Raw genomic sequence first — 14428 nt, 5'->3', positions numbered from 1 at the left:
CAAAAAGAAAAGAAAGAGAAAATTATAAGATTTTCACCACTATTCTTCGTGTCCTACCCACAAACACAAACAAATTAAGGGTCTAGTGTTCCAATTTCTGTTGCAGCTAATATGGAAGATAAAATTATTTGAAATTTATCTTCTAGTGATCCATTTAATGTGGAATCTGCTTAATTGTGGTTTACTGGAAAATTTGTTTGAAAATGGCTGAATGGGTGGGAATGGAATAGCATGTGGAAACTAGGAGATGTTATTCTTAAAGAGTTCGCGTTTTTTGTTGCCTTGTGATGAATGGCATAATTAACTAATTCTAACATGGAAAAAAAAAAAAAAAAAGGAAAAAAAAAAAAAAAGAAATGTTTTTTGTGTGCGAATAGCTTATGTTCCATATGCAAAAACAGCGGGGAAGACTTTATTTACGTGCACCGTCATTACAATTTGGCAGAGGAACACGAGTCTATCTTTTGTGAGAGTCAGATATGGATCCCTTCGTTTTTCAATGTGACTGGCAGGATTGGCTGTCAACTAATTTGAAAGGGAACGTTCAAGTTGAGATGCGCTCTAATAGTGAACCTTTGGTTGTTTTTTTTTTTTTTTTTTTTTTGTTTTTTTTTTTTAAATAAATTATTGTGTATATATATATACATATATATCATGAATCCGACTACCATCCGGATGGTCTGCATGCAGATCAAGAGAAAAGACTATAGTTTTTGAAAAAATTATCATTAATATTCTCGTACAGATAGAGTGTTGATGATGATTTTTATTAAAATCATTATTTTTTTTGTTAGTTTAAATATAAACTGTCCGGATAGTAAAATCATCTATCATATCATAATGAATCTATTTGTTGGGGTGCTATTTTTGGTTTTGGCTGTTGGCTTGTGTGGAAATAGAGAATGTAAATCTCTTTCTGATGATACGTTCTCTTAGCCGTCTAATGCTAAAGTTGCCACCACGGTTAATTCAATATCGGTCGGCACTATATGCTAACATTGTAATTTGTACGCTATTATTAATTGTACACTTTCACATCGAAATTTTATTTTTATTTTTTTTTTAAAGATATATATAATAATTAAAAGGTATTTAATTCCATCATGTTAGCTTAGGTCATATTGATAACCATGACCATTAATGATAAATAACTTCACTTTATATTACTGTTATGGCTATGAATGTTGCTGCTCAAAAAGATATTTATAGCATCATCTACAATCTTGAGATTGTAGATTCGAATCATATCCCTTTTTTCCATATAATCCTGACCCCGAAAAAAAAGACATTTCATCGGAGAAATTACTGGGTGTATGGAATGGCTTGGACGGCTCTTGGTGATGGATTTATTAAATTGAATATTTGTATTTGGCTAAAGCTTAAAGTAGTTGTACATCTACAATCTGTTTTATGGTTTAAAATTGCTAACGACATGAGATTTAACAAAACACAAATTGAGCTAGACACTGTACTGTTGTATTGTTGTTTCGTAGGTCAAGGATGAAATTTATCCTTATCATCCTTCCAGAATCATGGCTCGTTGTAAAGATACCAGCTATAGTTTCACTGTAAATTTCCATGTTTCTCAGAAAGCTTCCAAGGAAGTTTTTTAACTGTTAAGTAGAGCATTTTTTTTGTCTCCAGTGCAGCTTTTGGAGCCAAAAAGAGAGAATTATTTCAGACATTTTAAAATGCAAGTTCCAAAACTTACAATAATATTGAAAACAACATCATTTCTTTTTACCGCTTTCAAGAGTGAAGGAATTAAGGAAAAGATGGAGAATAAATCCATTACTCAACAATTCAACATGCTATACTCATATGACCATGTACCTTCTTCGCTTTATGTATTCCTTTTCCACAAAACATTTTAGGGTTTTACCCAGCTTATAGGTTCAAATAAAACCTATAGACTTTACATTTCCATCTGTCACAAGAGCCGGTTCTTTTTCAGTTATACAGTTTCATATTTGCTTAAACTTGGTCACCATCCAGGAGTCTTCCCTTTGGAAGAGTACCTGTGCATTCTCGCGACATTCACCATTATAGAAGCTAGATGAAGGCCTGTCACCATCCAGCCTTGACCTGCTATCATCTCCTGAATTGATTACTGTACTTGTTGCTTGTCTCGAGGACCCCAAAAAAAAAAAAAAAAAAAAAAAAAAAAAAAAAAAAGAAGAAAAAAGTCAAGCTTTACAAAAAAGGCACCCTTCCTCCTTACCAAAACAAAACTGGGTAGGGGGTCATTATCGTTGAGCTGTGTTGCTTCCTAAGCGATTTGAGATGCAATTAAAGTCTCAATATGACCAACAAAGGAGATGAAACATGACCAGTCCTGAAAATCCCAATAACCAGATCTCCTTAAAGGAAGGACCTATTGCTAAAGCTGCAACAAAAACAAATGAAAATACATTTAAATCATTATAATCAAACTATTCTAAATGCAATGATCAACTCCAGATTGAATTCATAAAGGGTTAATTTCATCCAAACCCCATGAAATTTGCACCAATTACAATTTAATCTCTCATGTTTTAAAAGCTACAACTAGCACCATATTAAGGGATGTACATGATATTAATACAAAGGGAATGAATGAAACGATAGGGAACGACGACAATTGCTTTTTGAAACCTAAATTAAGGTTGATATTATTTTTGAATGTGAGAGATTAAATTGTATTTAAACCAAACCTTAAAAGAGGTAAATAATTTCATCCCATTCAAAGGGGCAAAATATGACCACGAACATATTTGACACAACATTAATGACTATAGATAAGGAATACACACATTTGGAGTCATTCAACAGACTAGCAGAATGACTGGCCTGTTTGAAATGTGGGAATGGCCTGGACTGCACTATTTTAAGTCCAAACCAATGAAATTAAGCTATTTTGAACTTGGCTAAATTTGATTGCACAAGATTTCAAATAGTCCAATCTAGTCTTATCCCACATTTCACTTGCAAAGACTACTTGAAACACAATGTCAATTGGCAGGGTTAAGCTTTTCCTATGCAGCAAATCATCTCAATACTGTATTTAGTGGCAACTTTTATTATGCCTAATTCAAGTGAATGCATCAGGAAAAAACTTTATCATTTTTTCATTTTTTTTATTTTTCGTTTTTGTGCTTAACATCCTTATACATTCCTTAAGTCCTCCTTTATAATTATCCCACAATTTCGGTAACATTATTCTTTCCACCTCTTTGTCTTTCTTTTTTTTTTTTTTTTTTTCTTTTTTTAAAATATTTTTTCGCTTTTGGTTTCTTTATTGAAGTTTCAATTTTTTTTTTTATATAAACATATTTAAAAAACAGAAAACTAAACTGGAAAAGAAAATTTAATGGATAAGAATAAAAAATGGAAACAATATTGATGGTAAATGACATAAATTACAAACAGAATTGATATATGAGAAAAAATAAAAATAATAATGCATGTCATAATTTCATACAAGGAGTTTTAAGGTCATCCAAAAAGTAAATAGATAAAAGACACCTAAAGAAAATTAAATCTAATAAATAAACATTTTGAGCAATATCTGTTAACTTCTCTTCAATTTTCTTTGCAGTTATTTTTTCTTGTTTGGTAATTTATTTTTCATATGCTTTTCTGTATAAAATTTACAAACTCTATTACAACAAGGAACCAAAAGAAAATTAAATATAAACTATTATTAATGGAAAAAAAAAAGGCTTATGACACTTTTAAAAGAGGAAAAGTATAATGTTATATAAAACCTCAGAATAATTCTTTTTAGGAAAAAAATCAAGAGATACAAAAACTTAACAAAAATAAAACTTTAAAAAGGTTATTGATATAAAAAATGAAATTAAAAAATATACCAAATTTATAAATTGTTGATGAAAACCAAAGTTAATGAAAATAATATAAAGATTTGTTAACACCATTACTGCCCTCAACTTTTTATGATTTTTCATTTTGGTCCATGAACTAAAAAAATTGATTAATTTACCACTTCAAGTAACTGAACATTGCACATATAACCCATCTCTTTTAATCTCTGTCAGGGATAAAAATGTTCAAATAATGGAAATCTTAGGAAGCTACAGTAAAGTCAAGCTAAAACCATTCATAAAAATGGACATCTTTCAAGATACTAAAGGCATAAATTGACCAAACTTATCAGTCAGATAGATAAACCTAACTGAACCAGACAGACCTAATAATGATTGGTTACAGTTGAGTTGGTTGAAAGACGTGGGACTAAATCCAAAACAATTTTTAGTGATTAAAAATTTCAAGCTATTTCTGCCCCAAAAAACAAATAAAATATTCTAACCTTGCTTCATTTTAATTTTTACACTAAAAATTTAAAATATGATAGGTTGGTTGGTTTTTAAGCCTAATCAGTTTGGTCAGATTACCAAACAAAACGTTAATGCCTTTTTTTTTTTTTCCCCTTTTTTTGGTTTTCATTTTCAGAAATTCCAAAATAAAACTAAGAAACATGTTCAAGTAATGGATTTTTATGTTGCAAAAATTTAGAAAACGTTTTTTTGAATTTGATAAAAACAAAGAAAATAAAAGACAAAGGCAACCTAATCTAGTTATGTGGTTACATTATGCTGGTAAGGTTGTTAGAGAAAGCAACCACTCAAGTTAATTAGGTTTTCAAAGTGGATTTATGACCTAAAACCTATTAGCGGAGGTCATTGAATAAAAATAATATCATTTCCCTGTTATTTTATTTTTTTTTAAAAAATAATTACCTACGAAAAATTTCTTATAAATTTTTTTTTCAAAAATCAACAAACTAAAAAAACAAAAATAAATAATAAAATGTGTAGCATTACTCCATCACACCTTACTTTTTAAAACTCCATGAACTCTTCTCATTGTCGCGCATAGTTCATGTCTTTCACAAAGTTAACTTAGCTCAAACTTTAATTTGAACCTATAACCCAACATACAGCATATTAAAATATAGCATAACAAGAAATCAATATATAAGTACATTCAATCATCAGTCTTATAAGTAAGCGGAGCTAAAAGTTAATAAGGGATTATCAGGTTATCAAAATGAGCTTATTATTCCATGAATGTCATCTCTGTAGCAATACACAGAATAGTTTATCATGAAGAAACCGATATATAATATTTTGGCAGAGAAAACCCCAATCCATGCCATTATCTCAAACTTCCCAATTCATGGAACTTAAGTTTAATTTTCAATATTTTGCGATCTAGGTTTTGTTTTTTTTTCTGGAAGATTAGTACCATAAATCCATTTCTAAAAATAAACCATATAACCTAGCACCTCAAACCCTTCACATGCCCACCATCACAATTTCCAACAATAACAATTCATCCCACAAGGTTAGTAGTATTCCTAGCCTTATCAGAACTTTAATCCCCATTTCCCTTTTCTAACCTTAACTTGCTAATAAGCTTGAGCTTTTCCTCTTTAAGTTTCAGCTTCGATAGAAAGTAGTTCTACAGCTTTCCTACACAGTCTGCTTGTAATAACTACTAAGCACAAAAGATAAAGTCACTAGAGGTCCAAAATCTGTTTTGTTTTCTCTTATTTTCAAAAACAGGCCAACCAAACAAATTTTCATTATCCCAAAATCAATTAATTCAAAACCACATAAAGGTAGTGGGATCCACCATATGATTTTCTTATCTCATCGTTCTTTTCCCCAACTATTCTCTTTCATTTTTTTCTTCCCCCTCTTTAAACATATAAATTCTACTTATCTATATTTTCTTTTAAGTTTGAAAAACACTTCAAATTCATTTCCATCTCTTATTTTACAACCACCATAAAAATCTTTGCTTAACCTTTAAGTCCGAATTATCTTTTCAAGCCTCATGAATTAGTAGGCTTCTAGCCTGCACTACATAATTTTAGCCCAGGAACAGATGATCTTGTTGAGAGCAAGATCACATTGATTGTGAGTCCTGAATTGGATTTGGTATTGCTACTATTTCTCCTCTATCACTTCAATATCAAATCAACACAAATAGAAAGTAATATATCCGTTAGAACTGGGAAAAGTATTGGTTTAGATTCAAAAGATAAGTACAGGGAGAGGTATTTTTGATTCAACAGATTAAGAAAACAATGTTGTCAAAGCAATTATTTAGTTCAGGCATATAAATTGAAAAGAAGATAAATGGAGGCATCATAGAAAATTTCCCCAGATCCACATGTTGGATCTGGTTGATTGACACATAATAAATATCTGCCGCTCCTAATTCGCATAGAACTTGGACTGCAACAGCTTTGAATAGAAACACCATACCAAAACTAATAAACTGCTATAGAGACCAAATTTCAACTTAAACTAAAAGCATGTCAAGCACCATATCTATGTCACACAAATTCAGGAATTAACCAGTGTCAGAGACCAGGTGGTAATGGATTATGTAATATGTAACCAGAATAGTCTTGTACCTTGAATTAAAATTCATTCTATCTATAAGCTTGTCTTGCCTAAATCAATTATGGTTTGTATTCATAATTCAGAATAAGTTCTTCTCTATCAAAAGTATGGTAACAGCTGCTTGTTAGCTGACTACTTAAAGATATGAAGACACTATATTGCCTAATTGGTAAAATTTTATAGTAAATGGATTTAGCATACGGCTCAAAAAACATATAATCATAATTTTAGAATCAATGAGAAATTTTGAGCCTTCTTTACCAGAACAAGAAAAATAAAAAATAAAAACACATAAACGGGGTAACAACTTTCAGCATCTATTCTGAAATTGTAACATTCCATATGTGGTCTTATAATGGTAACTTACATGATGGGAATGGCGCAAGTAATGGAGCCACTAATCCTTTAGCATTTCCCTTCCTCTCGCCTGGACTCAAAGCAGAGGACACTTCTTGTACAGGTGAGACAACTGGGGGAAATTGAGATATGGGACCCATATGAGGTGAGTCAGCACTAGGTGTTAAAGCCTGAGGAACAGTTGGGTTAGGGGGGGAAGCTGGTGAAGTCGTTGGAGCAATTCTCAGACCACGATATATACAAGGCAGCGGAGGATGCACATTTACCACAGATGGTGCTGGAGAAGCATCATTGTTAAAATATGGTGGGATATCATGGGTGTCAGGTGAGGGTGCTGGGGGATATGTTGAAGGAGCAGAATAAGGAGATATTGATGGTCCTGTTAGCTCTGGCGAAGGTGCTGGAGAAGGACTCGGAGGAGATGCACTAAGTGTACCTTTAAGGTAAGAAGACAAACTGATACTTTTAACTTTACCAAAGACTGAGTTATCAAGGCCAAGATTTTTTATAGGAGAGCCTGTAATTGTTTGAGCCAACTGCTTCAATCTCTGTGGCAGAAGGCTTCCTAGATCAGACAAGACTGAAGCCTGGACTATAACTGGAGAAGCTGTTGTTGAACCAAATTTGTTTGTTATTTGCACATATACATTCTGCATCACAGCAAAAATGGAGAAAATTATTTCCACCGAAATTCAATACATCTTCTGTTGATACATAGGAAAACATTTTTGAAATAGCTATAGCACAATTTTCGGTTCAACGTAACAGAAAAGGAACCATAGTTTAAATTCGGACCATTAACCCAATTGTGTATATACATTATCACTTTCTCTCAGTTCTTTAAATTACTAAACTTCATAGAATAAATGCAACACCATAATATTTATTATCTGTTTAACCAAAACTAGAGTATTTGTTTAATTTTTGAGAAAAATGGGGCTCATGTTTCTTTAGACATTGAATAATTTAGCATATGAATTCAATATTTCTCATGAATATTACGGAGATCATAAAACTAATTTCAAGACATTATAGATGAACTTCACTTTTTATTATAATTTGGAGATTTTTAATAAGAGCTTCCTTTTTTTATTAGAGTTCTCAAATTGATTTAGTGTACTAATCAGACTCAGTCTGTTTACTTCATAAACAAGCTTACTTGGAAGTACATGGGAGTGTTTGTTGAGTTTCAGACATATCTTTCCTCAATGGGTTTCTCCCTTTCTCTTTCTTCTCTCTCCTCTCTTCTCTTTTTGTATTTCTCATGTTCTAAACTTCTATATCAGAATACTTGAACTCAAGGTAGTCTACACTTGGAAATCGTGCATGTCTTCAAGCCATAACTTTTAAGCCTAAAGTGAAAAGGGGTAAAAAGTCACTTGAGTATGTGCCATACCTCATAAGAAGTTAGGTGCAATCCGGACTTCAACTGATCCTTGAATTCAGAAAAATTTCCCAGTATGTCAGCAATAGAATTATTGAGGGTAAAATTAAATAGAATCTGGGGTTTTTGCCAGATTAAAGCAGCTTGCATTGGAATTACAGTGATCCCCCCTTGAAACTTAAGAATCTCAAATTTAGATGGCTGTCCAAAAATAGATGTTGTCACAGTAAGGTTTGATTGCTGCAAAAACACCTCGATCAAAGATGACCTCAGCAAACTTAAGTACACTTGGTTTATTGGAATATTTACAGGATCAGAAAGAACACCGAACACAACAGCAGTACAGTTAGAAGCACCTGATCGGTGCATGGATAAGACAGCTACCTGTTAGAGAAAACAAATAGTGTTTAGTTCAATCATTCAGTTTATTAGAAAGTAATTCCGATAACTATAGTATAAAAGCTTAAAGTGAAACCTTTGTATCTGGAACTCCTATTTCTGCATTAATATCATACTCTAGTCTTCCAATATGTGGAACTAGCTCAGAAACTCGCTTTTCTAAGGTAAAGTATGCTTGAACCGGAGCTGCAAGGAAAAGCGAAGATAATATAAAGCATCCAATTATCAGGAAAACTGTAATAACATCATTAAGCTGAACCAAACACATAATAAATTTTGAAAACAAACCATGCTAGTAGCATACACCGTTTCACTAACAACCACATTTTAAATGGTGGATGAAGTCTTTAATTGCCAAAGAAAATAATGGAATCAATTAAATTTTTACATTTACAACCAGAGGCTCCATTACTTTTCTTTATATCGAATAAATCAAACAATTAATGAAGCAAAAGCCTATTATAGACCTATAAAACATGTATGGAATTAATTAATCAATTTAATGGGAGGCAAAATGGATTTCACCGGAAAATAATAATAATAACAAAATAACGTAATAAAAAAATTCACAAAATCACAAAATCTTTGAAAAAGCTTGTGTCACCATTAAAGTTCAAGAGAAATTTCGGTTATAGCATCTCTATATACAACTTTTTTTCTTTTTGTAAACATGTCAAGAACACAAGTTCTGAAGGAATTTTTAGAGCATTGTAATAGCTTCCTCTTTTAGAAACCGCCCAAAATTCCCTTTCCAAAATTTTCTCCACAATAAGTAGTTAAATGGATTAGTTAGAAAACTGCCCTTGCCTCCATTAACACACCATCATTAATACTTTTCTATGTCTATGCTGCTCCCTACATAATTGATATGATGCTGCTCAACCGATATTTGTTGCTTCCACCACCATCATTGTTCTTGCAACTACCACTGCTGCTATCACCACCATCTTTATTACCATCATCATCACCAAAACTGTCTCCAAATCCTACTGGAACACTCAATCTAACAACCATGATCAGTAGCATCAATATCAATACTTTTCCCTGTGTTTATTCTGTTGCTGCCAACAACATTGTCAATTGTCATCGTTCTGCTAACACATCTTATTATTGCTTCCACCACCACCACCATTTTCTTACTACAACTGAGCTTCCAAAATATTCTTATTGCCACTACCACCACCACTGTTTTCTCCAACATCCTAAAACAGCACTCCAATTACTACCAACATGGCCAGCATAAAGAATCACCATCCACTCCAACAGTCACCGAAGTCACCAATACCACCACAATATTCCATTCCCTTCTCGATATTTTAAATAGTATAAATTCAAAGCAATACAAATTCTTTTAATTCTAGATTCCACCATTTCAAAAATTTGATGAATTGATACTGAGCTTCTGATAAATGGTATTAGGAAGCTTTTGAATTGGGAAAGCGAAGTTTATTAAGTTGAAATTTATCCCTGGGCCACAAATGTTTTGTTTGTTTCTTACTCGTAATAAATTGTAAACCAACTTTGCTAGAAGGAAATAAGGTCTCTCCGCCATTGTAGAGTTGTTCCTCAAGTTTGGCCTTAGTTAGGACTGCTTGAAAGCAATGCTAATTTCTTTAACTATGACTTGGTTCACCTGCTATGAATTTAAAGACTGAAGTCTGAAATTAGGGATGCTTAAAGAAATTTTTATCTCGAGTGGAATGTGGTTTTCTTTTCTGAATAGCTGTTGGATGTTTTGGAAATGAAGATGCAAGAAGATTTTTTGAAGTTGACTTTCAGATGACAAATAAGGCTGTAGGGTTCATTCTCAGCTATGCTGCTCATACGGTCAATAGTTTTGAGTTTTAATACTAATAACAAATTAAAGCGCCCATTTCCTGGGAAGCCCCCATTGAGACTTGGGTGAAGTTAACCACTGATGGCAGCTTTAAAGAGTCATCTCAAAATGTTGGTGGTGTTATCTGTTATGACAACTGGCTTGCCAGGTTTTCTTCTAATCTAAGGAAAGCTGGTTGTATTCAGGCAAAATTATGGGCCTAAGGGCTTTTCTCATTCATGGCTTAAAGTTCGCTTGGAAATGAGCTTCAAGAAAGTTAAGAGTGAGTTAGTTCCAGCATTATTCTCAGGTGGATTAAGGGTGAAACCAGTCCTTCACACCCTTGCTTTGTGTTTGTAATAGAATGCAAAGAGTTCTCGAGAAAGAACGGAAAACTAATATCACATTATCAGGCACATCTCCAGGAAAGGAAAGAAAGTTGCATATGTTCTGGCTTCTTTAAGTGCTTAGAGCAACTCCAACCCATTGCACCAAAATGTCAAAAGTCACATCAAATAGTAATTTCTCTCCACCCACTACACCATTTCTAACACAAAAAAAAGAATATTCTCTTTATATTCCCTTTTATCTACTTTTATATTATTTTTTTAACTCCCAACTTTTTACCTATTTCATCAATTGCCCCACATACAAATGCAAGATTTTTATTTTTTGGTACCCAAAAGCAATTGATTCTATTGAAAAAATGCCTTTGGGGTAAATATTATAAAAATATTATAATATTGAGGGTTGTTTTGTAAAATTTAAAAACTTAAACCAAAAAAAAAAAAGCATGTGGTAAATTGAAGTGAACGGTGTTGCACCAAATTAGGTGCAACACTGTTCATTCACATTAAAATGGCTTCAAATTTGGCACATAGTTGGAGAACCATTTTCATCAAAATTTGATGTTTTTGCACCATTACTGGTTGGAGATGCTCTTAGCGGTCCATTTCTTTGGGTCCCTTCCCAGAGGTATTGTTGATTTGGTGTTTTATGATGTTATAGGGGGTTTCTTCTTCCCTAGGGAATTATCATAGTTAACTTTCACTTGGGGCCTTCGATTCCATATTCACCCCAAAAAAAAATAATAATAAACTTCTTAGTTCTTAATTTCATAAATCTGGAGGAGGAGTTATAAATAAAAAACGACATGAATTGACCAAGATATTTTCCAATTTATATGTACTGTAAGTACTATTTCTATAGAGGAAGCAGTATCAATGTGTTAGCTGTCATTGTTTAAGTTTTCAAGTCTGCACTGTTCTGGGTTTTAACTCTCCCCAGCCTTGCACTAGATTGTATCTTGTCAGACTTCCTCTGGGATGATAATTTTTTGTAATGGCGTTTTTCGGAACAAATTTGGTTGTGTGAAATGCAGAGGAGGAATGATAATTTTTTGTAACAGTGTGTTCAGAACAAAATTGGTGTTAAGGCAGAGAAAACAGATATGCAAAGCTTTATATGTTAGTCAGAAGTTCAAGTTAAGATTTCAAAGCCATTACAGAGCTTCATTTGGAGTTTTCTAAAATCACGATCAGTTTCTACTGAATGGCCAAGCTACCTGAATCTACTTGGGACTTTTAAGAGTTTTTGTTTTGTGATTTGTTTCTTTCAGCTTTTTAAGCAGGTCATATTTATACATTCCTGCTTTTTAAGCAGGTCTTATTTATACATTCCATTAAAGGTCATTATTTTAGTTCAAAAATAATAACTTTGAAAATTTCCAGCCTTGGGGGACTCCAAGTTTATTATAAAAAGTCCTTTGGATGGGTAACTTAGAGCATAACTTTAAGCTCATAAAATTTAGCATGCTACTTACTTCTCTTAGGTGTCGAGCTTTTCATTTATCTTAATTGTCTAGATCTGTTTTCTTTCTATCCTAATGTCACCCCCAAGGCCCCCACAACTGTCAGACTTCCTCTATGGTGTAGATGGAAACTTGTTGCTTTAAAGTTTGGAGACAATCAATTCTTAAACACACGCTAGGATCTATTTAGTCAAAATCACATCACTTAGAAAAGCTTCTACGGAGAAAACCATAACAAAATTAAAGCTTTTAACACCTGTAGTTGTAGATAATACACAAGCAGAAGCAAAACTCAACGTGGTCATTTAAAAACTAAAAGCAGATAGGTGCTATTCATATAGTATGAAGAGCAGCAGATTATCATATAAGCCATCAAGTTTAAACCTTCTAATCATAAGGAGAAAAGAAAGGAAATGCAGAAGTAGAATTTTTATATGTTGTTACTTCCAGATACTAAAATGTTTACTCAATTCTTCAAACACATACCAGGATCTATTCATTCATAATCATGTCAATATTAAAAGCTTCTACACAGAACACCAGTACTAGCATATAATGAAGCTAAGCAGCATCTTATCACATAGTACTATATAGGCAATGGCATAATCTAGTGCAAAAGAGGAAAAATTAGGGGAAACTAGAGAAAAACAAAGGTACCAAAAACTCAACCTGGTTATTTAAGAACTTAAAGCACATAGTTGCCAATCATATACAAGAGCTATCTCTGTAGCTTATGCAGTATGACTGCTAATTATAATTCTATTTGTCAGATATATTTCATTTCCAAAAACAAAAATAACTTATTCAGCTATATGACATCTATCCACCAATCACATATTTTATTTTAACAACAATTTCCATATCAGCAGTCAAGTACAAAATGGTATAATGTGAGCAATATCTACAAAGAAACTAACTATCATCATCCACCAAACCAAACTTACATTTGTGCACATAATTATCTTTCAGCGGAATGCAGCAACTCAACTTTTAGCAACAGCAAAGTCATTGGTAAAATTTTAGCGCCGGACCAGGCATGTGAAAATGAAATTAAAATCACTACCCTTGAAAGCCACACTTTCAAAATGAAACCATTAAATTTCGCCAAAGTAATATCAAACAGTCCTCTTGTTGAGACATGACACCAGAGTCAAACTTTTTACATATAATCTTTCCAATGTAAATAAAGAAACATATATTAGCAGAATTATCAGAGAAATTCCTCTCCAAAATCCTAGAACAAGACAAACTAACAAAAACCAACAACAAAAAACCTGGCCTAGAATATGAAAAGAAAGATCCGAAGAAATAGAACTTTACACCACCATTTGTAAGAATCCAATTACAATCCAAAGTAGCACACCACACTATTAAATACCAATATGCAAAAATTTCAAATACCCATCTGTTTAAAACATCAGAAAACCCTAATTAAATCAAAAATTAAAAAAATAGAGTGAAAACTAAAAAGCAGAGGGAAAAAGATTTACCACTGAGCCTAACTGCTTCTTTTGCATCGAACCCAGACTCCATTGCATAGTAAGGAAGGATCCAGAAGATCCCAGAAAGTAAAACAGAGAAGCTCAGAAACAAAACGAGGACGCATCTGAAACTGAACTCTTTTGCCAGTCTTGTGAGAACCATCGAATATTCCCCGTAGATGAGTCCCCAAGAACCTCGATTCTCAGCCTCATGGCTCTGCTGTTGTTGCAGATTTTGCTGTTCAGTCTTCCCCATTTGCAGAGCATCTGGAACGCCACTTTCTCTCACCAGGAACTCTCTCTCTCTCTCTCTCTCTAGTTACTGAAGTAGGGAGCAAACAGCAAAGCTCAAGGAGTCTGAGACGAGAGACAAGTGTTCATGGTGAGCAACCGCCTCTCCACCCTTCCTTCTCTCTAATTTTTTTTTTTTTTTCCTTGGATTTTCTCTCTCTAAAGCTATCCATAGATTCCTTTCCCCATTTTATTTATTGTTTTATTTATTTTTCAGGCTACCGTACGTCGATGGGAAGCAAAGTTTTTAAAAAAGTAACTTTTTGTTTTTTAGGTGGCATTTATAATAAAATAATAACTCAGGAAAAAAAAAAAAAAAAAAACTTGAATAAATCGAAAAATTGCATTGAAAACATTAAACAAGTGCCGTCAATTTACTAAAACATATTTAGAATAAACTCTATGGCATATACATTATCGACTTTTGGCAATTTGATCATAAAAACTTTTTTCTTTTCTTTTCTTTGTTTTTAA

The 14428-nt window shown here is 32.8% G+C and overlaps 1 protein-coding gene across 4 annotated transcripts; it reads right to left on the bottom strand.

Annotated features, from left to right (window-relative positions):
- Positions 1-1764: 1764 nt before the first annotated feature.
- Positions 1765-14164, bottom strand: LOC107427166 (uncharacterized). Of its 4 annotated transcripts, none has more exons than XR_007243066.2 (6): positions 13673-14164; positions 8633-8742; positions 8170-8541; positions 6784-7423; positions 4834-4924; positions 1765-2386 (listed from the first exon to the last, which is right to left on the bottom strand). XR_007243066.2 is itself a non-coding variant. In XM_016037516.4 (5 exons), the coding sequence occupies exons 1-5, from the start codon at positions 13917-13919 to the stop codon at positions 2298-2300; spliced, it is 1458 nt and encodes a 485-aa protein (XP_015893002.2). In that variant the 5' UTR covers positions 13920-14162; the 3' UTR covers positions 1765-2297. The 4 variants fall into 4 exon arrangements, 1 of the variants encoding a protein (XP_015893002.2); XR_003057320.3 differs by having other exon boundaries at positions 4839-4924; XR_007243065.2 differs by lacking the exon at positions 4834-4924 and having other exon boundaries at positions 1765-2085; positions 2222-2386; positions 13673-14162.
- Positions 14165-14428: the final 264 nt, after the last annotated feature.

Source organism: Ziziphus jujuba, chromosome 9 (genome assembly GCF_031755915.1).
Source record: "Ziziphus jujuba cultivar Dongzao chromosome 9, ASM3175591v1".
In the NCBI taxonomy this organism is placed as follows: domain Eukaryota; kingdom Viridiplantae; phylum Streptophyta; class Magnoliopsida; order Rosales; family Rhamnaceae; genus Ziziphus; species Ziziphus jujuba.
The sequence above is the reverse complement of the archived record's forward strand: the minus strand, read 5'-3'. Positions and strand labels throughout refer to the sequence as shown.